The 27,281-nt window shown below is 35.5% G+C and overlaps 1 protein-coding gene across 3 annotated transcripts in view; it reads left to right on the top strand.

Annotated features, from left to right (window-relative positions):
* Positions 1–14,690, top strand: part of cyc (basic helix-loop-helix ARNT-like protein cyc) — a 137,220-nt gene extending 122,530 nt beyond the window's left edge. For 2 of the 3 annotated variants that reach the window (XM_069062033.1, XM_069062032.1), the window contains 7 exons: positions 843–1,004; positions 1,620–1,863; positions 9,278–9,535; positions 9,604–9,680; positions 9,728–9,897; positions 11,075–11,198; positions 11,258–14,690. In XM_069062033.1, coding sequence (XP_068918134.1) covers positions 843–1,004; positions 1,620–1,863; positions 9,278–9,535; positions 9,604–9,680; positions 9,728–9,897; positions 11,075–11,198; positions 11,258–11,442 — 1,220 coding nt within the window. In that variant the 3' untranslated portion in view covers positions 11,443–14,690. Of the gene's footprint in view, positions 1–842; positions 1,005–1,619; positions 1,864–9,277; positions 9,540–9,603; positions 9,681–9,727; positions 9,898–11,074; positions 11,199–11,257 lie in introns of those variants that run through there. The other variant, XM_069062034.1, reaches the window with a different exon arrangement.
* Positions 14,691–27,281: the final 12,591 nt, after the last annotated feature.

Raw genomic sequence — 27,281 nt, 5'->3', positions numbered from 1 at the left:
AAAAATGACAGTGACAACGACAAAAATTCACAGTTCACAGGAAAGCGGCAAAAATGTCATAACATGGGTATGGCCTCCTTCGACTAAGTACAATCATTTAGAATAACCCTGTACATACAACATGTTTCACGTAAGAGTACGAGCCTGACAAACTCAAAATGCAACACAATATTCAATTTTCATGAGTAACTAGGTACAATAAATCATATTTTGACAAGAAGTTGTTTGAACATGAAGTTTTTTAGATTTCCCCTATCACACATTTGAGGAAAGGCGCCCCATCGATTGTGTTAGTTAGTTACGTCCAAAGCTACAATTTATCATTTTTAATGAATCTAGTTGTAGTTGTCAAATTATTTTGTGTTGCATTTAGACATCGTCAGGCTCGTACTGTTACGTGAAACACGTTGTATTGTGCAGTAAGTTCGGAAAGTTGTCTATTGCCCACGAGAGCTGCTCGATGCTAGCGCCTCTCGATTTTTTGTTCAATTAATAATTTTTAAAAAACACTAAAACAACGTGTCTACTGCGAGATTTTTTTAAAATTATCGTAGGTAATAAAAAAAAATTAATGTTCGTAATAAAAAATACTATGTGCAATTCGTGCGGTTGTCTATTGCCCATTTTAGCAGACGAGCGCACTCACTTGATTCGTGCGCTCAACTTCTGCTCTCGTGGGCAATAGACAACTTCCCGCACCTATTGCACAATATAATACAGCTTACAAACTATTCTTGTTGATCTTCATATATTTTTTGAATGATGAAGAAACAATTTTCAAACTTATGAGTTTCTTTATTCTAGATATGTTTAAATAAAAATTGTAGCAATTGTTTTTTTAGCCATGTTGCCGGTCAAGACTGACGTTCCTCAGGGTGGTACAAGATTGTGTCCAGGAGCCCGACGTTCATTTTTTTGTAGAATGAAATGTAAAATATCTCAAATTAAAGAAGAAGCAGATACAACTACTGGCTGCCACAAACGAAAAAAACAACAAAATTCAGGTAATTTATCAATCTACGGGTGTTTTCGAAGTTGAGGCGTTCCTTTTAACATGTGATAGTATGCGTTGTTCTAAAGAGTTTTAGCCAAAATTACCTTAGTAAAATGTGTACGGCAATGAAAATACAATAAGTGAATTTTTTTGAAATTTTTGAAAGCGGACCTGCTCAAATTTGCGCTGATTTGTTAGAAATTAGAATTGACACAAAAAAATCAAATGAGCCTGGACGTTAATCAAAAATACTGCCAGAGTTGTCATCTAATTAGTCAGAATGGGTTATCATTACGAAAATAATGAGCTCACAGATATGTTGCTAATGTATGTGCAATGTTATCTGCCGTGTCCAGAGAGTACGCAGAGCGATTTCCGGAAAGACACCACCCTGGGCCACGTCAGTTATTATGTTATTAATCTAGTACAGCGGAGAAATAGACAGGACCGGACTCAAAATTTTAGAAAACAAGAAAAATATACAATCAATTATCTCCGTTAATACAAACATTTTACTAAGAAGATTTAGGCTAAAATTCTTAAGAATAATGTATAGTAGGTACCTCGTTTTACAAGGAACACCTCTTTGAAAACACCCTGTATATTTGTTAAAAACGTATTTTAGACAAAAAATATAATGTAATACAATGCACTGGGTATTTGAAATCATGGGCCCCAGCTAAAATAGGTTTAGAAGACCAGGAAAACGATGGAGACAATGAATCCTGCAATCTGTCGTGTTTAGTTGCTGTTGGACGAATTTTACCTCATATATCAACAATTGCTGCTGTTGCAAGACCTAACGTGCAACCTATACAATTCATTTCCAGACATACGTTGGACGGAAAATTTTTATTTGTAGATCAAAGGTAATCATCAAAGAAAACTTTTCTTATTACTGAATTCTATTGTATCGGGTGTCCTAATGGTCTGTGCGCGGAAGATTTGCATCTAATATAAAAATTAGAAAGAAAATCTGAATGCAAAATTACGACAATCTTCTAAACGTATTTTCACGTACATATACAGAGTAATCTATTTGCAGGATATACAGGTGTTTTTAATTGCTAGTACAAAAAAAAACTGGGTTATATGGAGATTCTAAAGAGTCCAGAAAACCTTTTTTTTGTATCTAAAACAGTAGGGATAAACTAACCCTGTCCAAGCACATTCTACGCCAGAGACACAACAATAGTAAACAATAAGTTAAACCATAGCAACCCGACAATGCTATGAACAAAAATACAACAAAATTATTATTATTGCTTGACAACCCCAATTACGTTTTTAATGACCTTTAATTCAGCAGCGTACTGACAATTTTAACCACAATTTAATTTATTTTTATCTCGAAAACGAAAAGACTTATAATTTTTATACAGGGTCTATCAGAACTGGCGGATCAAAATAATACGGTGAAATCATCATCTTCGGGGAATAATAGGAAAAATATTTTTAAAAATCCATCCTCATTGGATTTTAAAATAAGAACGTTTTTAATTAACCAATCGCGTGTAGATATAAAATTACCTTAAAAAATTATATTAGTAACTATCGAAACAAATTTGATTGTTGCAAAGACATAATAATTGAATATTATGTCATAATAAATTATTTCTGACAATTACAAAAGTCATTAAAAACGCTTAATGTTTACTTCTTCAGAATATTTTGATATGCTTGCTTTATATGGACAGTGTGATGAGAGTGCCACAGTTGCTGCTTAGGAGTACGCAGTTCGTTTTCCCAATAGGAAAGGTTCTAGCAGAAATAATATAACCTAAAAACGTCCGTCATTGCACAAACAATGCAGATACCCAACAAAGCATATGCATCATTTGAAATGCATCCATAGTTACAAATAAAGCAGGAAAACTAATTTATGGGTAACTTAACATCAACAATAGGATCGGTCAGTTTAAATTGCTTCTTTCCTAATTACTATTTAAGATAGATTTTTTTGAACATTTTTCCTAGTATTCCCAGTAGATGATGAATTCACCGTATTATTTTGGTCCGCCAGTTCTGATAAACTCTGTATATATTTTTTTATATTCTAGTAGAGATTTTTTTTCTAATTTCAACGACGTCTAACACGTTGACTTTTTTGCAATAAAAATCCAAGAAAATAAATAATAGTATACAGGGTGCGTCTACTAAAACTTTATATCCGAATATCTTTTTTAATTATAAATTAAGGTAAACAATATTTAGCAATATTATATTTTTCAATGACCTCTTGACATGTACTTAACAAAAGTTAACGAAACCTGCAAAGATACAGAGTTATTTGAAAAATAACCACAGTAAAAAAAAATGTTTTGGCTTTTTCTCAGATTACGGAGTATAACATATTCAGCTGTGGTCTCTGTATCTCCCTGTATTGTTTTTATTACACTTTTACTGATGACTACGCAATAAATTAGTGTTAAAAAGAACTAATTTTCCAGCTGTGTTTTGCGTAAAAAGTTGTTACGAATTTGTTTCACAGCTGTGAATTTGACGGGGCATTGTTATCTTATTTAAGATTCTTTTATTACTGAACTGTTAGGTAAAATACAATAAAAATGCAAGTAGGTATGTATGTACAAATCCCGGTGTAGGTACGTCTGCATTCTAGGGATCAGTCTTTGAAGTAAGTTTTCAATAAAACGAATTCAAATGTTATTAATTTTATTTTTTAAACAATGAATCATGGGCTACACGGTACCCTCCTTTTTTGTTTTTATTTATAAAAGTGGTTATTATGGAAGTGGGTACGTCAAGCTTGAAGAGGGGGTGAAGGTGAATAAATAATTTATGTACTAAATAATAACAATTAAAATATCTGCAATAAATTCAACAATGTAACCCAATTAGCAGTAAAGAAAATTTTAAAAATGTACTCAATAGCTATTTGTGCAATAAGTTAGGAAAAGTATTTTTTTTCCGTACGAGATGCGGGATTTTTAATCGAGACGAAGTCGAGATTAAAAACGCGTCGAGTACGGAAAAAACACTTTTCGTACGAATTGCACACATGTTTTTTTCTACTGGAGTTTGGAAAATACATAAAATTTGGATATTTTTAATATACTATTAATGATAAAAGCATATATTATCAATTAATAACATAATTACATAAACATTTTTGTTTTACAATACAAAAATTTCCGATAATATTGCGGAATCTGGAAAAGTGCCCCGAATGCTTGCAGCGTTTCCACGTTGAATGGCAAGGGAAATCCTCTCTATATATATATATACAGGGTGTTTGAAAATTGCTAGTACAAAAAAAAACTGTGGCATCTGGAAGCCCTAAGAAATCCAAGAAACCAATTTTTAATTTTTTAAAACAAAAGGGATAAAGTAACCCTATTCCTGCATATTCTACGCCTCAGGCGGGGCAATATTTTTTAAACCTTGGTAACCAAGCATGATGATCGTAGTGATAATGAAGGACTATACAACAATATGAAAAATTTATATTTTTTTGCAAGATCTTGGCAACCACAGATTGACAGTTTAAGAACATCAAATTTTTTATTTCGTTATTGCTTAACAACGTGAAGTGTCTTTTTAAAATACCTTAACTCAGTGGTGCACTAACAATTTTAACCCAATTTTTAGTAATTTTTATCTCGAAAACTAGAGGATTTTTATTAGAATTTTCTTTTGCCGATGACTTCAACTCACCATCACCAATTACCAGGTTTTTTTTGTACTAGCAATTTTCAAACAGCCTGTATATACTATTAATTATTTCTAAATTAAAAAGCGAAATCAAAATTGTTCTGCTTTCGTTACCATAGAGAAACAATTTATTAATGAAAAATTGTGAAGGCGTTTAAGCTTTTGTCTCAATTAAATACCAGTTTTTACGTTACGTATCCCAGGAAACGACCAAAATTGAACTTTTAGTGTTGAAATATTATTTCCGCCCTTAGTAGGAAATTTTTCACTTTTCCTAACTCAAATTAGTATTACAATGTTGAAGTTTTCCAAACTCTAGTAGAAAAAAATAATTATAACTAATTAAATAAGATGCTCATTTCGACAATTAACTTCCACACACCTTTCAATTCTGGAATAAAAACTCCTCCGCACATTTCTTAGTGTCTCTCTTCGGATTGCGGCGAATGCTTGTTGTATTCGTTCCATCACATCTTCTCTTATTGTGGGTATTTCTTGGAATACTCTTTCCTTAACATAACCCCATAAAAAAAGTCCAGAGGTGTCAAATCAGGCGAACGAGGTGGCCACTGGGTCAAATGGCCTCTTCCTCGACCTATCCAATTTCCCGGAAATTCCTGATTTATAGTTATTTATTTAACGAGTTCGTGTGTAATTTTGGCTTTTTTGGCATGAGGGGACCAGTTTAAAACTCGAGTGCAACGAGAGTTTTAAAGGTCCACGAGTGCCAATAAAAGCCCAAATTACACAAAAACGAGTTGAATACAACGTTTTTTTGTTCGACGAGCCCCTTAAAGGCTCCAAATCGCTAAAAATCTTTAAAATTAACTTGACGTTTCGTTTTGACAAGTTGTCAAATTTATCAAAATCCGTTCACACAGGAGAAAATTCTCAAATTTTGACAGTGTCGAACAAAAAAAAAGTTTACTATGTACTTGATTGTGGAAATGTGCAGGTGCGCCGTCATGCTGAAATATCATATTTCTTACGACATTTAAAGGGAGATGGTTGATTAAATTTGTACTATTGCGGCCAAAAAATTTCGTCCGTCACTTTCAAGGCCCTGACATGAAGTGTAAACTACCCTTAAGCACCAATAACCTCGCTTTGTTATCGTTATTGTCATTTTGACAATCTGTCATTCAGTCCATCAGATTAAATTTTGTGAATACAAAGGACAAGTTCCACTCTTACACAATTACCACACGACCGCTAGTCGCTAGTGGCACTAGAGACTAGAGGCAGACTTGCGGCTATTTTTGGATTAAAGTACCAAACAGAGAACCGTGGAAATTACACGAGTATGCCGTAGTTTTTAAAAAATCAAACGAAAAACATTAAGACAAAGACAAGGAAATGAAACATTTATTTTTGTTTAAGTACTTAGCTAAATCAAAAGATAAAATGAATGAAGTTTAAAATCAATACTTGGTCATTGCTCCATTGGCGTCAATAACTCGTCTTACACGACGCGAGATGGAGAGGCATAAATCTCTGTGATAATTCCTATGTAATGATTGCCATGCATTAGTAATCGCAGTTAAAAGTTCTGCCCTATTCCGAATTACTTGTCGTTGTTGCAAATTACGAACCAAAAATCTGCACTGCGACTTGGCCAATCAAGAACGTTTATGCTACCATTCTGCTACCCTATGTGCTGAATGCATTGAACAATTGTCTTGTTGAAATATGAAGTTAAAATTCGGAAAAATTCTTGAAACTAAAGGCATCATCACGTCTTCAAGAATCCTAACATAAACATCACTGTTGAGCCGATCTTCTAGAGAAAACATTAGCCCAGGCCTATCTACTAAAATCCATGTCCATATGTTTGCCGAAAATCGACCGCTCCTTTCCGTTGTATTTGCTTGTATTTACCCCTTCAACAGCCGTCATAAAAGGGCTATTGCGTAATCTATTGAGAAGCATATTATCTTCTTCTGCAGTAAATATGCTAGGCCTCCCTGAGCCTTGGCGTCTTTCAATAGTTCCATTCCATTTTGTCTCCATTTCTGAAGAATGGACGAAATTGTACTTTTAGGTATACGAAGGTCCATCGAAATCTGAGCTTGGGACATTCCTCTTTGTGCAAGAGTTACTATTTTGATTTTATTAAAATTTGATACCGATGGCATTTTGCTTGACTTTCAAAAGTGACAAGTAAAAACATCAATCATAATGACAATAAGGAATGGACTACACCGATTTTTTTGAAATGACGGAAAAATGACGGCCGAAATTTTTTGGCCGCCATAGTACATTCATTTCTTAAAAACTCCAAGTACATTTGACCGTTCAGATGACCTTCAAAAAAGTGAGGACCCAAAACATGCTCCCCTATAATTCCACCCCAAACGTTGATTGACCATCGAACTTGAGGGTCTACATGACGAACCCAATGGGCGTTTTCACATTTACCTACACGACACCAGCACGACGCCGACACCGATGCCGGTGGTCCATAAATCTTAAGGAACATATGGAAATCTTGCACACTCAGCGACATGTCGGTATCGTGTCGATGTCGGCACCGATATGTCGGCGTTCTGTCGTGGGTCCCTTTGAGCCGGACGACACAACGGTCAGCCGGCACACACTTATATGTTTTTGGCAGAGCCTACCCGTGTTCTTCTTGTTTTCATTGTTATATTGGTGATAAGCAGTATAGTATGGCTACTTTTAAGTACGATGTGGTCACTTTGATAGAGCTGGTGAAATCAAAACCCGCACTGTGGGACAAAACGAACGACAACAAAAATAAAATACTAAGCCTTTTTTGTATAAGGCTTCGTCTCTTGCGTCTTAAATATAACAGATAAAGCAAATATAATTTGTTTACTGCTGCCATTACGGACTGGACACGTCGAAGTAGAGCACCGGATTGAGCTAGTAGTCAGAGTGGATACTTGCAATTTGCAATCTCCCTGTCCGTCAACTGTGTCCTGGAGTCAAGCCGGTGCCGTATCGGTAAAATGTGAAAATACCTATGCCGCTGTCGTGTCGGTACCGGGGTCGTGCTGTGTCCCTGTCGGTACCGGTGTCGGTAAATGTGAAAACGCCCAATGGGGGTTGTCAACGCTCCAATAATGCATATTATGCCTATTCACTATGGAGTCACTCCTGAATGTAGCTTCATCACTGAATAAAATGTGAGAATAAACACCATTCTGTCTTTGAATAAAATTGCAAAATTCAGTTCTCTTTTGGAAATCTTCGCCGTGAAGTTCTTGTTGCAGGATCATTTTATATGGATGAAATTTCAAAGCCTTTAAAGTTCTAATAATGGTGCTTTGTGAGATATTCAGTGTAGCCGCTACTGCTCTTGTGCTTGTATGTGGATTTTCAGTTACCTCATCAACAACGGCATTTTGAAAGTTAATATTTTTGGGGAGTGCATACCTTACTCGTGGCAATTCTTGCTGCGGCTCGATAGCACCGGTGACACTCTCCATACGTAAAAATAATATTAATTTTCTCTTGCTGTGAGAACAACATCTTGTATAAAAGATTATTTCAAAGATTTCACGAACTTTTTTACTTTGACGTTGTCAAATAATAACATTGACACAGAACATAATACACAACAAAGTCAAAATGCCGAGGCGAGACGCCGGTAATTATGTTGATAAGCACTGCACTATTACTTGATAGTAATATCCGTAATAGTGTATGTACTCCGGCAAAATTGCCGTGTCGCCGGGTGGCGGAGGGATATAAAAAATGTTTTTTTTTTTATAAATCAGTAGGCCGTGAAGTACTTTTTTACGTAAATACACACTAGTGAATGAAGTCTGGAAATTGTCTTTATTTAACATTAATTTATTGGTCAATAATAAGCACTACGATGATTATTGGGCAGAAAATCTACACAGAAACGTTTGTTGTGCATGTTAAAAGTTATAATGTTAGAAAATGCTGAAATTTTTTTTTCTTGAATATTCCTCTTCTGTCCAGATCCTTGTTAATTTTTGTAGTACCTATGTAAAGAGGGCAATGCAGCCTTTATTAAGATTAAATATCATTGAGCAGCAATTTAAAATAACGAAGATATTCAAATATAAAGTTTAAGCAGACGCACCCTGTATTATACACCAAGGTGAAGCAGTTCATGATTATCGCCAGAGCGCCAAGATTAGAGCCCGAGGCGTGCCGAGGCTATAAGGGACTTCTTTACCGTGGTTTATATACAATTTTTTTCACTACTTATCTTAGAAGGCGTCATTATTGACTCTCGAACTGAACTCAGAAGTAGAATTTCTCTCCTACTAGTTGATAATTTTTGAACCAATGGTTAATAATGAACAACCGTCACCTAGCAACGAAAGATTTTTTTTGATTTCATTGGTTAACGTAGACAGACGATTTTCAATTTTCATAGCAACCGTTGAAAAATGAGAACTCGGATCGTCGCATCGGACAAAATAATTTCGTCATCATACAAAAATAAAAATCAGTTTGATGTAAATCTGACTAAATATGTGAATTCGCGATATAGGACTAGCTGCGCTAAACTCTTCCTCAGTTTGATTTTTGAAATTTGCGTGATAATGATAATTTAATAGTAATATTTTATAATTACTATAAAATTGTATATGTATATTGTTTGTCTAGGGCTACGCTTATATTGGGCTTTCTTCAACAAGAATTGTTAGGTTCAAGTATGTACGAATACTATCATCATGATGACATTACATCTGTAGCTGAATGTCATAAATGTGCTTTACAAAATACAGAACACACCACAACTAAAATTTATAGATTCAGAACCAAAGATGGTGGATTTGTGAAATTACAGAGCGAATGGAAATCTTTCAAAAATCCGTGGACGAAAGAAATAGAGTACCTCATAGCTAAAAATACATTGGTATTGTAAGTATTTTAGGATTATTAGAATTTTCTATTTACTTTTCACGTTCATTTCTCATTTTCTTTTTCAGGACAGACTTTCTAACTGTTGAAAGTAGTGCAAGCAGACCAGACGGTATGCAAGATAATTTTGAATTTTTTGCACAGTGTAAGATAGTCTTTTTTCCTCAATATAAATACAAAGATCATTTTTAGCTGATGGTAAAGATATACAAAGGTTAATTAGTACCCATGTAGAGGCCAGTAAAATTGGTAGACAAATTGCCGAACAAGTAATGGATTCTCAAAGACGAGGAGGAGAAATTTGTTCTGAAAGTAGTCCTGATTCGAATGCTGAATCAACACTACCTATTTCGAGTACAGAAGTAATAAAAGCAACTTCCTTATTTCATTAAGTATAATGAATGTGGAAAAAGAAAAATTATCGTTTTCGATTAACCAATTGTTATAATTTTATACTGTACCTCCGCCACTAATAATTTTTAAAATTATTATTTTATTAGACTATGGCATTGTGAAAATACCAACGAAATTTTTATTTAGAACGAGTAGGTTGTTATGTATACTCATAAATCCAATTCAAGTATGATTCAAGAGGTCTTGTTTTCAAGAATATTTTCAACTGTCCGTCAGGTGCAGACTAGAATAGTAATAGATAGAACAGGTGCCTCAAATAGATCATATCATGAAAAATGTTTATTTTATTACAGGTTCACATAAACTAACAAAATTAAATTGAATTCAATTATGTTCAATTATTTATCTAATCCCGTGGGATAAATGACACTTATCCCACTCATTTGAGTGGAATAAGGAACTTCATTACCGGACGCATTTCATTACTCCACTCAGTGGGATAAGTGAGCTTCATTACCCCACTCAGTGGGATAAGTAAGTCATTATTCCACTGAGTGGTGTAATGAAACTGGCAGAAATAAATAAGATTTACCTTTTTTTTTAATTCGGGGCAGTCTTAGATAAAATTTTGTACATAACACGTGGGCTAAAGCATATTACAGGAAACTCGTGTGATTACAGATGAACTCGGGCTAACGCCCTCGTCATCTGCAATCTTCACACTCGAATCCTGTAATATTGCTTTTATCCCACTAATTGTGTAAATAACTATTATCAACTCATCAAAAAATCTTGAAATATTTTGACTTACATTATTAAATCGTGTTTTAATAAGAATTAAAGAAAACAATATTACATAATTGTGGTTAACAAAAACTGCAGATAAATAGTACCGTAATAGTAAATGGGTGACAGATAATCGAAAATCCACCATACACGAAAATTTTACTTTTTCCTCCGCACTTTGCTAGAATTGGCATATGTGTACAGTCAGTGTTAAAAATAATTAACAAATCTAACATAGTTATAGTGAGTATCAGCAGTTAACTATTATCAGTTGTTATGCATACAAGAATTACTATAAATTTCAATTTTAATTTTCTAGAACTGCTATAACTTAATGAATGAATAAATAAAATTCACCACAATACGTAATTCAAATTACATTGAACATGCATTTTTCAGAATCATATTTCAACAAGTGTACAACCTGAATCTGCGTCAGTTATGCACGACTTTAATCAATCATCGCAAACCTACAGTCACGTGAGAAACAATTTACCTTTAGCTAATGCCGCAAATGATTCTGGTAAATATATTTACGCAATTGTATATAAAAAGATGCGATGCCCTACTATGGAATTTTAGCTGGGACAACAGATGACCATATAATAGAAATAATGGAAGATGCTGTTAGGGAATCTCCAAATAATGAACAAGTCTCAGATGGGAACGATGAAGCTGCGATGGCAGTTATAATGAGTTTATTGGAGGCTGATGCCGGATTAGGAGGACCTGTTGATTTTTCAGGCTTGCCGTGGCCATTGCCTTGACCACAGGATTAAATTAATGTAATCAAGAAGCACAAGTAAAATTTCTTGTACATATTCAATTTAAGTATGTATGTATAATAATAGTACAGCGTGATCAACAATGACTGAGTCTCTTGGCAATGAAACAATTGAAAAATATTGGCTTTTGTCTCACAATTGGCCTGACCTAACCGGATGTTTTAAGTTGACACGACATTAAAAAAATGTTGGTTATGTAGGTTATGTTTATGTTATTACAAAAATAAACCTTTGATGGTAAATTTCAAATTTGCCAAATTTCATTGTTACCAACAGATTCAGTCATTCTTGATCACGCCGATTATATCATTAATAGTAGATGTGTGTCCTTTTTGTGCTAAGATTGAAGACCTAGACGAAGTCGAGGTCGGCAGCTGGGCGAAGCACAAAAAGACCTTCTACTCTGAATGATATGTATGTACTATTTTATCTTCAAGCGGATCACAAAAAAAATTCGGACAGGAACTCACTTATTAATTTTTCTTTTCCTGCATTACAATTTTCAAATTTTAAGGCACCTGTAATTTATACTTCCCTTGTAATATTATTGGTAATTGAAGTTTCGATAATACTGTAAGAGCAAAAAAAATGCCATCAAGGATAGCTATGACACAGTCCATAATGCTCTTGTGCACTGTAAGTTTCAGGGAAAAATGCAACAATAATTTAAATAACCATAATTGTTTATTTAAATGACCCATTTCAGGATTCTACAAATTCATGACGAATTTCTTAATGATAAGGGGGGAACACACGATCAAACATGTCTTTCATACATGTACGCGCGTACATGTTTGTCAAACATGAACGTCCGTGTGTTGGCCCGAAAACGCTTCAAACATGTACGCGCATACAAAAAATCCGTCAAACTTCTCAACCTGGCTTTGCCTGAAAACAAGTCCGTGCGTTGATGTATGCACGTACATGATTGACCGTGTGTTTTCCAAACGCACATGTTTGCCACAGACTTATTCAAGGCAGTACGTCGTACCGCTTACACATTGCTATAGAGGTTCCTGATTTTAGATGATGTACTGGGGCAAATCTTAACTCTTCCAGTAGGTTTCCATGAGAAAATTGTTCCCGTTTTAAAAGATAATCCTTACACCATTTTTTACGACGGTTTTTATTTTTCCAGTATTTTTGTTTAACTATGGTAATAGCGCACGCCACTGCCATCAAACACAACTCTTCGGACATCGTTTTACTCGGCAGCAAAGAAAACATGTGAACAGGTTGATTAATATCTAGACTATGATGTCTTAAGACATGTTTGATGATCGTGTGTAGGTCTGTAGTGTTTGACGCTGATTTTGACAAACATGTACGCGCGTACATGTATGAAAGACATGTTTGCTCGTGTGTTCCCCCCTAAAGACACTGCACTTTCTTTTTTATAGCTATCCTTGATGGCATTTTTTTGCTCTTACGGTATTAGTATCTAAAGCCTACAATGCCATTGCCTTCTAGAACATAAAGCCTTAAGGCAGCAATTATTTTTGATCATGACGTCACAGTAAAAGCTTCATCGAAAAACGAATGAAACCTCCAAAATTTAATAAAAAATAGTAAGATTTTTGGTTAGCACTCTTTTTTTGAACAGAACGATGTGTTGAGGCTTTACAATTAAGTATAAGGCTATCGTTTTTTCTTTTCATGTTGGACCAACTAAACGTTGTTCACGTTGAGTTGACAATTTCAAGATCAAATAATTTAATTTTTTGGCTCTATAATTATGTTTTGTAAATAGTGACATGCAGCTAACCAACATAATGCAATTTAGCAATGTTCAATTCAACGTGAACGGTGTTTACCTGCATGTCACTATTTACAAAACATAATTACAGAGCCAAAAAATAAAATTATTTGACCTTGAAACTGTCAACTCAACATGAACAACATATACAGCGTGATCAACAATGACTGAGTCTGTTGGCAATGAAACAATTGAAAAGTACTGGTGTTTTTTGTCTCATAATTCGCACTGACTGAATTTTTTAACTTGAGACGACATTAAAAACATTTTTGGTTATGCCGGTTATGTTTATGCCATTACAAAAATGAACCTTTGATGATAAATTTCAAATTTGCCAAATTTCATTGATACCAACAGACTCAGTCATTCTTGATCACACCGTACTAACTGATCCAGTGATGCAACGGATGTAACTTTTTTTTCTGTGAGTGTCTGTTCAACATTTTATTGTCACCGCATTGCCAAGTTTATTATTTTAATATTCGTAATATGATTTATCAAGTGTGTAAAAATAATTTAAACTTCCGTCAAAGGAAAAGTCAAAATGCCTAAAATAATTTTCCTACAACAAAAAATTTCGGCTAACCGATGCTACAGGGTCATTATAAATGATGGTCCCATCGTAGGTGGCGTTGAAAACCCACACAAATTGCCCTCGCAACGTTAGACAAACTAGTGGACAGATTTCCACTACCGCCGGTAGCGCCACCTATCGGCGATACTAGTCTCACTCATTTTATGAAGCTTGCGACACATTCAACTACGTCACCAACGTCTAATACGATGAGACAATCATTTATAATGACCAGATACCGGCGAAAAATGGTTATAGTTTATTCTCAAAATATATGCAGTTGTATCAGTTTATAATACGAACTACGTGTATGTGTAGCTATCTCTTTTCAACACATGTCAAACAAGTTCGTTGTCTTTGCTACGTTCGCTATTAAGATGGTCGCTCTATGCATCTCACTCTAAACCGTCGATCTGAGTAACATAGAAGTATTGACGTCTGTCGGACTCGGGACGACGTAAGGTAAATGCAAAACTGCGCATGCGCATCATCCATAATTATTGGAAAATTGAATATATTTGGATTATTCAAAGCGACCGAACTTTGAAAACTACGTAGTTGAGGTGTAGTCCGAAAAACTATGTTTCTGGTAACATTTAACGCTGTGTTAATTCAACTATTGAAGCTATAATTTTGATTTTTTGTATATTTATACTAAAAAGTAGAGTTAAGCCGGCCTGAGATATGTCATTTGGTGGGGGAAATCTGCGCGGACAAATCACTTAAATTACTCAAAAAACAGCTAAATGGAAACTTTTACTCGTTCACCGGTCACTGAAAAAATCAGCTGATTTTTAATCTGTTGAACACCCCTATTTTACGAAAGATGGACTCGTCCAACTGTTTTCCGTCTTCGCGCACCCCCACCAAATGACATATCTCAGGCCGGCTTAACTCTACAGCGCTTCCAACAGTGAATTGAACATTCCGCAAATATCGATAGCTTTGAAAAAAATAATTAATGAATTTCGATTAATCAAAAATGCGCATCGTAAACTTCACTCTGCTGGGACTTATGTCAAATATTGAAAATTTCGATACACATGCAGCGAGTCAAATGTAACTAAGATATTGAAAAAGTTTTTTAAAAAAGAATTAGGTAAGTCGATAGCCCGTGTACTTTTTGAGAAAATAATTTTTTTATTCGACGAGCAGAAATAACCCGAAACTTTGTATTTTTGCTAAAATTTTAAATGCTTTCTTCGTCATCCTCATTCTCATATAAACAAGAAACATTGTTCAATTCTGTGTTGACAAAATCAAAAATTGGTTTTACTCGTCCGAGATATAATTTTCGAATTCATTTGGAGAACACAAAGACAACAAGACCTTCTTGTACAGTCCTAGGATTTATGGCGGTAGTTGCCTATTGTCGGGGTATTTAACTCCCTGACAACAGGGCTGGTAGTAAAACCAAATTAGAAATGGGAACACTATACTGCCGCGAGCAATAAATTTTGGTCGTCAATGTCATCTCAAAATTTGGTTAGATTGTCACAGAATTAAAAAATTTCCCTGCCTAATTATGCCCACGTCAACAAAGTGTCAAAAAAATGAGAAAAAATGACAATTAATGTCATACAACATGATGATAGGTTATGATATTTACGACTGTTTTACAATGGAGCATTTTCGATTGCGTTAAAGAATGACTTTGACGACCAAAATTTATTGCTCGCGACTGTACATATTACTTAAAATCAGTAACGAGCATCATAGAAGTTTTCACTTCTGTCGTGCGGTCTTAAGCACACACTCTTTATTTTTGTATTTTAGGTATGTACTCGTAAGTGTATATGTGTGATACATTGTTCTTCACAATAAAAATCTCTATCAGAATTGTTTAAAAAAAGTATGTGTTCGCATTTGAAAAAAAATATTTTGACAGTTCAGACTTGAAGCCCTTGGGGCTATATGTGAATTTATTAGGGCGTTTTGTAGCCTATTCACAACCATTTAATTTGGTGTATAAGTTATGGACTCGCCTTCTTTTTTGGACACATCTGTATATTACAAATACATTAAATTAAATTAAACATTCAATGAGTACATTTACACGGACCGCTAACGCCGGTGTTATTTAAAACCGGTGTTGTTAAAACTGGTTTAAAACGGACGTTTACACAAGAGGCGTTGTATAGGCGTTAAAATCTACATGGGTGTTGGCGTGGTGTGAGCTGAAACCTCTTCGCAGTGTGACCAACCGAAATGCTTCGAGATCGGCGTTGGCGGTCGGCGCTTGTTGTTGAGCGGTTGCCAACGACAACTATGCTTGTGTTGGCACTGTTGGCAGGCCTGCCTCAAAACCGGTGTTAAGCAAAGGTGGCCATTTACACGTACATTTTACACCCGCGCCTGTTGGTAAAGTGGTGTAGCGTTAGTAAACCGGTTTTAGTAAAACCGGCGTTGAATCCCATTTACACATCAATTAACACCGGTGTTAACAACACCGGTTTAAATAAAAAAGGCGTTAGCGGCGCGTGTAAATGTACTCAATATTTACGTTCATACACTGCAAAAAATTAGCGGATTATATACGGAGTGAATTTAAGGCGAATGCGTAGTGGATGAGTTGTAATTGGTTTAAACTGCGCTCTGCGCAATCTCACTATCTATGTTATTACATATTTATCATTTGTTTTTCCAGCTAACTTAATTTGATTATTACATTGTAACGCAATGAATTTTGATAGCTTCTCATGCTCGTCATTTGTTTCAAAATGTAGTTATTTTTTTTTATTTTTTCTTAGTTGAGGTTATACATGTCATACATTGTTGTTTTCAGAATAAAAATCTCTATCAGAATTACTTAAAAAAAGTATGTGTTCGCCTTTGAAACATTTTTTTTTTACAGTTTAACCTTGAAGCTCTTGGGGCTTTACATGAATTTAGTAGGGCATTTTGTAGAATATTCACAACCATTTAATTTGCTATATAGATACTTAATTAAAATCCTCCAATAATTAAGGGAGATATACACTTTCTTTTTGGGGACACCTGTATATTATACATAAATTTTTATCTTTCTGCACTCCTTCTCCATATAAACTTTAACTATGCCAAATCTCACACACCTTCGTGCGCACAATTTGCTTAGAAAGGGATACAAAGATTTCCCTTCACGTATTAATACAGGGTTGTGATAACGTAACGCACAAAATTCAGAAAACGTACAGTATTAATTTTTGAAAAAAATGCAAAAACACGTCAAAGAGTTTTTAGAGTAAATTTTTGCTTTAAAGTATTGATTTTTTTTTTCATGCCGCCGGCCGTAATCGATGGTTTTGCATGATTCAAAATTCACCGGGAACGTTACATTCCCGGCCTATACTTGGGCCGGCCAACAGCTGGAGTGATCACGAAATGTTCACGTGATAGTTCGTAGCGACGTCATGAAAAGCCTGATTTACGCTAAATTTGAGTTTTGTGCCACTTCCTATTTAATTGTACTTAAACAAAGTCTTAAAAAGACTGACTTATGATTAAAATTTAATCACTAAATTTAAATCAAACACCGAAAACACAAGAGCACGAAGCATACGAGACAGCAAGGCGCTTTGCAACGAAACCGTGGAAGCTTGAAAATTTCAGCTGCGTGCATTGAGCTGCACCATATTTTTAACGCGCGCCCTTTACCCAATAGGAAACCATCCCCCGAAAATCACGTGAAGATCACGCCAGTTTATTACTCCAGCTGTTGGGCGGCCCAAGTATAGTACTTACAAAAGTGACCTTGATTAAAAATTCGCTAGAAAATGAGCAGGCAGCATTGATTCTTAAATGTCAACAAAGTTTGACATAGAAGTTACTTTGGTTGAACTAATTAATATAGAATGTAGCCTAACGGAGTACGTTTCGCCTCAGGGACGCGAGGGTCGCGGTTTTGATTTGTGGATTACACGTCCAGAATAGTATATTTCAAACCAAGGTAAGAAAGTGGTTTCTTGCAGACCGCAGGCAAAGATTATAAACCGAGTCGTAGACGAGGTTTGTAAGTGCCTAAGGTCTGCAAGGACACTTTCTTAACAAGGTTTGAATACAATTTTTTTCCCTACCGGCACAACTTTGTTGAAAAAAGTAAAAAAAGATGGTTATATTCGTGATTAAAACGAAAATTTTGAGAATTGAATAGTAGGCTGTGTTATTTGTTTAATTAACTTGTCATCGCATTTGAAGATTTGAGGTTTGTTCGAAAATTTGATATAAACAGGGTAAAGTAATCTACCTACCTAGCTTATCTGTTTATTTTCCAGATTATATGATTGACCTACCAACTTACATACTTCATTGAATTGGCTTTCATTTATCAATAACTTATTTCACTTTTGACACTTTTGACATTTGTATTTTGGTACAGTTTTACCATAAACATTTCATGATTAACTTTCTTACCTTAGCGAGAAAGTTGAATTTTCTCACCTCAAATGAGGTATCCACAGCCTACATTTCTAACCGGTAGGGAGAAAAATATTTTGCGAGTGCTCGTGTTACTCGCCTCGGCTACGCAATATCACTCACACTCGCAAAATATCATTTTCTGGACTTGTGATCCAAATAACTATTGTATCACAAGGCTAGAAAATTCCATTTTACAAGTGCGAGCACTTGCAAAACATTTTCTAGCCGTGTAATACACAAAAAATTTTCGGCCGACAATTTATTGAAACCAAAATATAATCATTTTTGTTAAAAAATTACCAGATAGAGAATTTATTTTTCTTCCATTGGTAACATAAAGGATTCAAGAAGAGACTGTCACGACAAAAATCAACCAATTCCTCAAATGTCGCTTGATACCCCCTCGGCCCCTACTGCTATACACAATGTACAGCTTGCGATAAAAGATACAAATTTGCCCGACAACAATATTTTACACTTAAAAAATTGTACAAAAATGCCACATGACACTGACATATTGTGCTGCCAACCTAAAATCTTTCATTAAAAATTCCTGTGTCGATTTTCTTGCCTAGGCAAGGATATGCTAGTTTCCAGACGATTTAGACGAATGAAAAAACAATGTTTCTAGATGGAGGCCGAAAAATAACTATTTTCATTAAGGGTGCCTAAATAGTATATTATTATACGAGTTTAACAAGACGTTGTATTATCACATGAGTGTGTTTAAAGCACGACAAGCGTAGCGAGAAGTGCTTTAATGGAACGAATGTGATAATAACTACATCTTGTTAAACGAGTACCTATAATATACTATTTTATCTACTTTGCTTAACTAATCCCTTAAATTTCGGCTGCTCAAGCTTTCATAGTAGATTAGGGACTTTCGCGTGGATTGGCAACAGACGCTTGTCACAAAAATGTAAGATTATATTTACTAAATTTACCTCGTAGCTTCATTCGTTACCTTGACGCCTGACGTGAAATGGCTGATGTTACCAATATAACAAAAGCTAAAAGTTACCAAAAACAGTTTAATAATATGCTTCATTATTAAACTGTTTTCGGTATAATAATGAGCCTATTTGTAACTCAAAGTAGATAATAGTATATTATGATACAAGTTTATAAGAAAGCCTTTAAAGCACGCACGACGCGTAGCGGAGTGCTTTTAACGTCGCAAGTGCTTTAAAGGCCCTTATAAACGTGTATCATACGCTATTTTTTATTATACCTGGACTACAATCTGAAAATTATAATAAAAAAAGTAAATTGAAATACCTTTTTCGAAGTAATCTGTGTCATTAATCGTTGATATAGAAATTATCAATTGCTGTTGTTTCGTTGCAATTATAAATTTTCTATAAATGTTTATTTATCATTGTTCAAAATGTAGGTGAATTTGTTGTTACCTAAGCAACCCTTAAAGCTTTAGTGTTTTAAAGACCCTTTTTCGCACGCATTTTAGTGTCAAAAACAGGGATATTGATTCAGGTATAATAAAAAACTATTTATTTGTTCGGGAGTGAAAGTTATTGCCTTTTTTGCTTGATAGCTCTGTCAGATTGTCGCTTAAGAAATGATCTTAATTTTCCATACGTGGTTAGCTTAATATTGTGACGAATTTCAAGAATACTTCTGAGCATTGAATACTGCGTCCATAGTGAAGACGCTTTAAACTTCTGGGATAATTCCCCAAAGTAAGCTAACATCACATTCTCGAAGAAAGAAGTCGTTTTCTTAAGATCACGCTATTCCATGAATGTTTTGTATATAGTATAGGCATGTGCATGGAGGCGTGGTTAACGAAACACCATGGCCCCTAGCCCCTACAACTACGTTATGGTACCGACATCGTGGCCCAAACATGACATTTAAAAGTAACCAGCAGTGTATAGTTGGTTACATATATGTGCATTTAATAGTTATTTAATAAACTAGTTTGTTAATGAAGGCGATTAATAATCGAAACTGTTTAACAGTTGAGATAATTAATCGCCCATTAACAAACGAGTTGATTACAAACATTTTTCGTTGACCGCAAACTTTTTTTTTGTGACAAAATTTCAAATTAAAGCCAAATCAAAACCAATTTCATCTTTTTCGATAAAGATGAGACCTTATAAAATACCATCATCCTTTTTTTGTCCTCGGGGTAGGCCATTTTAAAATTTTTCAACACTTTGTATTCACTTTTCCACAAAGAGTGTCAGAAGACGTCAACTGCATTCACATTCAATTTCACGTAAAAATCACGGTTGCTAAGAAACTAGTTACCTTTGAAAAATATGACATGCGAATTATAACCAAAAAGGTCGACTTTTGAAAAAGTGAATTCGTAATTGTGCAGTTATGGAGCTATAAAATACAGCGTGTCCCAGAATTGGCGCCATACCGATGAATAGCAGAATCGTGATCACTAAAGAAATCCAAATTTGCAAAAAAAAATGTTCAGGCTTCAAGCATTAGAGAGCTAGGAATTGTTTAAGTTGACCAATGAGGAAGCATTTTTCCTAAAAGACTACAACAATTTCCAAAGCGTGCCATGTAAAATCATGGTGATTTTGAATGAATTATTTTGACACTGACGTTTTTTCATAATTTTGTCAGTCATGTCATTTTCTAATGAAGGATATTTAGAAATGGCCATCCTCTATCGCCAATGTGACCGTAATGCAGCAGCTGCTGCTCGTGAGTTTGCCATTCGTTTTCCAGATCGGCGTCATCTCGACAATCATGTCATATTAAAACTACTCAGTCGAATTAGAGAAACGGGTAGTGTAATGCCAGTAAAAAAAAAGGTGTAGCTAGAGCTCCACGTCAGGCACGTGAAGTAGCAGTGGAAGAAGCAGTTCTTGAACCCAAGAAGAAGTGTTCGTGTAATTGCGCGTATGGTTGGTTCTTCGAAATCCACTACACATAGCATTATTCAAGAGCAGCAGTTATATCCTTCTCAATATCATTATACGAGAGTTCAGCAGCTTCAAGAAGCAGACTATCATAGAAGAATAGGATTTTGCCGATGATTGTTGCAGCAAAATGAATCCAAATTTCGCTCGGAATATTCTTTTTACCGAGGAATGCTCATTTTCAAGAGAAGGGATGTGTAACACTCACAACTGGCACCTATGGGCGGATGAAAATCCAAATATTATTGGAGTTAGAGGTTTTCAAGAAAAATTTAGTACTAATGTGTGGGCTGGAATAATTGATGATCGCTTGGTAATACTAATAACTTTAGTGATTTCACTTTAATCTAAGATTTGTAATGTTTGTATTTTTAGATAGGACCTTTTCGTCTTCCTCGACGTCTAAATGGTGAAGATTATTCAGATTTTCTTGAAAACAATCTTCCGGAATTATTAGAAGACATCGATTTAAACTTGAGGAGACAAATATGGTTTCAGCATGACGGTGTCCCTCCCCAAAATTCAAGGTTAACCCAGCAAGTACTGAATACATGGTATCCGCATAGCTGGATCAGTCGAGGAATTGATTTTTTTCTGTGGAATCAATTTATAAAGACTACATACACCGTGAGCCAGTGGACACTTTGGAAGAATTGAAAAACAGACTGCAAGAGTCTATTGCGGCTCTGATATCTGAGATGTTACGAAATGTTCAAAATAACTTGCTGCGACGAGCAACTCTGTGTATGAAGTGGGTGAAAGGCAGTTTGAACATCTTATGTGAAATTAATTGTCATTAAATACGATGGTTTCTCATAGAGGTTTTTATAGTTTTTTTTTTGTGATCATGGAATTTCTTTAAAATAACCATCTATCTATGACATTTAGAAACGTCAGTATTGTCAAAAAAAATCATTCAAACTTCGTTAACAGCTTTAACGTTAACGGCTTTATTGATGATATACCGGGTGATTCAGATTGGTATTCGCGCCCCTATATCTTTTTTATTTTAAGAAAAAAGTATAGCAAACCATATATTTGTAAATCGCTTATGAAACTACAATAGATGCCGTTGTCAAATCTTCTCTACGATGACATACATATGTGATTCTCAAAATTCTGATATAAAAATGCAACAATAACCATATTCTTTTACGCAACTGGGATAGAATTTGAGCCACTATCAACATTTGAAGCTTACTTATACGCTTTTATACTTATTGTTTTTTTATAATTATATTTCTTGTAATAGGACGTATACTTATATTTAGCTTTTTCACTAAAAAAAAAAATAGTCTTATGTAACGACGTCCGTTTATAACGACGAGAATTTGCGGTCCCTTTGTCGTCGTTATAAGCGACTTTAATATTAAATATTATTAAATATGTATTAACAAAGATTACATGTACTGACATTTATTATGACTTACAGAGGTTTTACAGTGCTTATGGTGATGATTTGTCTCACCAGGGCCGTGCCGTGCTATGATGCAGAGAGGCGGCCGCATCAGGCGCCACCGTAAGGGGGCGGCATAGGCAATGAAATCAAAATACAATTTGAACCATTCTATAAAAATCTTAGGCAACACTTTTCTGTGTTGGTCTATGACTCTATATTATTCTATATTGATGTATACGAATTATGATTTATCGCACACCTCTGCATAAGCGATTTCGGTACTCTTTTATTTCGGTTTCTGGTATGGTGCAGGTGCATCGTTGGCGATTTTTGATCTGACAACGCGAAATCATTATTTTTGTTTGTTATATACCGCGCGGCCGCTCCTAAAAGTTGAGGCGGCAATTATTACAAAAAACAATTGCCTTTTTGTTATCTTACATTTGAAAAATTTAGGTTTTGAGCTAAAGTGGTTTAGAGGGCAAGGCTATGAGAACGGAGCTAACATGAAGGAAGAAAGAAAGAGTGTACAAAATAAAATACTTGAAAAATATCCAAGGGTGTTTTATGTGCCCTGTCCATGTCATCCTTTAAACATAGTTGTGAATAATGCAGCGTCTTTTTCTACAGAAACAACTTTTTTTCTATTGTACAAAAACTTTACACTTTTTTCTGGTTCTACAAAGCGTTTGGAAGTACTAAAAGATTATGTTTTACAATTAGGTCTAAAACCATTGAGTGCCACTAGGTGTGATGCATTATTCCAAATACTTATAAATAGAAGACGTCAACAGAAATTCAGAAACTAAGTTAAAGCAAGAGTTTTAGCAAAAAATATTAAAAATTACAAGTTTATATGCGGTGTAATTCTTTGGCACCTGCTAGGTACTACCTTAATTAAAGAATTTGCGAAAGTTAAAGTTAGAAGAGTAAAAACTGTAGTAGATTGTTGTAGTTGATAGTTTGTAGCATTATTTTAATAGTACCTATATTGTTATACGAGTTGCACAAGACAGTCTATTGTCGAACGAGAGGTTTAGAACACGACGAACGCAGTGAGGAGTGTTCTAAAGGAACGAGTTCGACAACATGTCTTGTGCAACGAGTGTAACATGCTATTTTTTCTACTTCGGCTTCATTAATTTAATTTTTTTAAATATAAAATTATTATCTGGTGACTTTTATTTTAATGGAATTGGGTTGGTATTGACGAAGCAATGTCATTTCATTGACTATTCCATTCACTTGTTATTTGTTAAAAATGGACCAATAAAAACACCATTTTACACATTTGTTCCCATGGTTTCAAAAAATTGGACCGAATATTCCCACTCGTGGAAATTGTATCGGTAATACCACTAGTGATCCCAGCGATAATTTTTAACAAATGATTGCAGCCTTGAGAATTGCTTCCAAATGGACTCACGTGTCTTTTTTGTGTTGTTGGAAACATTTTCTTCGATTTCTGCGTTAATTTCTTCTTCCGATTTGCTGCCAAATTGCCAAAGTTGGTTCATGGAATAGTCCTCCGAATACAACTCGTAGTCCAAATTATGTAGACTATTTTTCGAACTGGTTTTACTCATTCAATTGTGCTTGGGAATCTCACTCGTGCTGGCGCACTCGTGGATTCATTCCCAAGCACAATTGATAATTCGTGGCCAGTTTGAAAAATAATCGACATAATTTGGACTACTCGTGATATTATAAATGAAAATTAAATTTTAAATGGTCTCCCAGATGTTATTACAATAATGATCCAAAACATGGATTCAGGTCCAAATGACCACATTTAATACTGAAATTTACTTTCAATACCAATTCCAAATTCAATTATCACTTTTTTTGTCGAAGTAAACTTGACATTTCAATGAAAATTTTGTTGCCTGGCAATTTAACGAAAAAAACTGCCTCTGAAAAAATTACGAGTCAGTAGGACGATGTATGTATGTACAGATAATAATTTAAAAAAATGTAGAATTCAGTTTACGAACGTATGAGCAATTTTCAATTTGAAACAAATTTACAAGTGAAAGTTAACTTCAGTAGTAGCTACGACTTCCGTTTTACAATTTAGTTAACAACAATTTGATGAATTTGATGAAAGTAATGAGTTTTTGAGTAGGTACTAAGAGTTATGAGTGAGATACTCAAGGTAAGTTAATACACAAAAAAATTAAGTATTCAAGGTCATGAAGAGTTAATAGGTCCGAAACGAGCGAGTCGAAGACGATAAGCCGATTTTGAGCGTAGGTGACGGTCGGGCGCTAGTTTTGGGACTTATCTGACGAGATGGCTCCGGTGTCGAGGTTCCGGGAGGTCAGCTCCAGTCCGGTATCATAGTGACGGTCTATGACGGCTTGCGTGCGATGGAGCGGAGAAACTCCGGGTTGCGAAGGCGAACACGAGGATTTTGATCGGATCGCCCGAAATGTGGCCTCTCAGGATTTAGTCCTCCAAAGTCTAGCCCTCCAAAGGCACCCTAATGTACACGTACGATCGTACATTAGTACCAAGCTAAACGAATGAGGAATTCAGATAGGTTTTTACCTTCGATAGGGTGACTAGGTACAAGATGTTTCAATGGATTCGCCACGCGTCGACGATGAACTCGTGATGGTGATGTTTAATCCCCGAAGGAAATTTTGCCTCGATATCGAAACAGAAGAGTCGATTCCCAGCCGAAGAGGACAAAATTAATTCAAATAGTGAGCGATGGATCCCTGGTGATCAGATATTTTTCGAAAATGAGCAGTCGCCACTAGTTTCACCACCAACAACAGGTTGTACACGAATCGCCGACGGAAGTAACTTCTTTTTCGAATCACCCAAGGAAGGGGGTGGTTATCATCCAAAATCGAAGGACTCGTTCGTAATTGCTCTAATTTGAATTTCGCGCGCGAGGAGATACGTCATGGTCAAGGTCGGTACTACCGGTTCTGTCATTTTGGCGCCTAAATAATAAGTTGGGGCTGGCTAAGTCGCTAAGCAGTATTGCTAATTTGGTGATTTTTTTACCTTTACCTATATTTCTCTAATTTAATAAAATAGGTAATATAGGTTAAACGGAATAAAACAATGTAATATTTGTGTGTGTCTCCAGGGCACTTATATCAACCGATTGTTGATTATAAGCCTACCTAAACGAAGAGCTGTGTTACGGGATTCGCGATTCAACAAATTCAAAAACGACTTACCGTTGGCGCTGGATGTCTGAATTTCGTTCGTGTCTCTGTGCGCGGTGTAACTCACTTCCTGTTCGAGATGTTTGAGTTTTGCTAGTTACGGACGAACGAACTGAGACTAACTACTTTCTTCTTTTTTGGCCTCCCCGAGGGGGAGGGTTTATGGTCGTTTTCGAACAGACGAATCGTGAATCAAAAAACGCGCCAATGACACACGATTGTAGAGCGCAACCACTTTCAATGAAACTAAATGCTAAGATCTAATAGATAAAGAACTAAACTAACTAGAATGTAATGAAACAACAAAAGAAAAAAGTTAAGAAAGAAAAGGAAAAAAGATTAACTATGTACAAATTCAAACATTTTGTTTTAAAAAATTTATTTGGTTTATATCTTCTCTTCAATTGGCAATGTCCACATTTTATTTTATACGTATTGTTAAATGAAAACCTCGGACAAATTAAAACTAATTTATTTTGGGTAGATGACCAACATAACTGCATGTGAGCTTGATTACTACTCTCTGATCTTGCTGTTTCTTGATCCGAGCAGAGCGGTGTTTCCCCCGCTGCCTCCGGACCACTGGCCTCGCCGTCTGGCGGGACATTTGAAATTTCATCTAACAGTATGTACAATTGTACATAACCACAAACCATAGAACAACTCCCACTCCTACCAGTACCACAAAATTGCAACAAACCGTTCACAAATGTGATGTTGCCGCGGCACATCTCGCATCTCCTCAGTGACGTCATAATCCTTGGGTGTACCATTACCTTACCATTATTACCTATTCCCACAGCACATTTCCGAACGCACCCCAGATGATGGTAAGATTGAAGTACTTCGAGTGAAGGACACTCCTGATGGATTGAGATGAGCTTCGGCCCATCATGTTTACGGTAAGAGAGCGATTTCCGGCGAGATCGATACCGACTTGATATCTTCAGGCGATTTCGAAGATAACTTTCAAATTGAACGGAAGGTACCCACTACGTCTCCCAAGGAAAAGAAAGTTGGAAGTTGGACGAATGGGCACTAAAAGCCTAGCGATGGGATTGCCCACTCCCTCGCTTGCAACAGCACGGCACAAAATGGACGAAAAAAAAGGATTACGACAAAACGGCATGAAGGAATATGGACTTAACGCTCCGGCTTAGAGCGTCCACCTGTCATTTATTTTTTTAATTTGGGGCAGTCTTAGATAAAATTTTGTACATAACCAAGTTACAGACCAGGACACTGGCTGCATTGCCACATTCCCTGGTAGGCCATTCCATGACCTACGACGTTCCTAAAATTTTGAAACTAATTCGACATTTAAAATAAATTTTGACAAGTTCTTGGTCAAATTCGTCAAATTGAATTAAAAATGTCATTTAAGTGTTGCGTACCAAATTGCAACTCAAATTATGCGTCTTCTTCTTCAAATTACGTAGGTACCTGTATTTAAGTTTCCATCAAATGAGGAAATGAAGCCAATTTGGAAAGAGATTTTAAAAATCGAAGAGTGAAGAATTCGCAAAAGTAGCCATGTTTGTGCTAAACATTTTAGGGGAACAGATATCAATGGGGACAAAATGAAGCGACTTGTGCCAAA

This window comes from Tenebrio molitor, chromosome 1, assembly GCF_963966145.1.
Source record: "Tenebrio molitor chromosome 1, icTenMoli1.1, whole genome shotgun sequence".
Taxonomy (NCBI): Eukaryota; Metazoa; Arthropoda; class Insecta; order Coleoptera; family Tenebrionidae; genus Tenebrio; species Tenebrio molitor.
The sequence above is the reverse complement of the archived record's forward strand: the minus strand, read 5'-3'. Positions and strand labels throughout refer to the sequence as shown.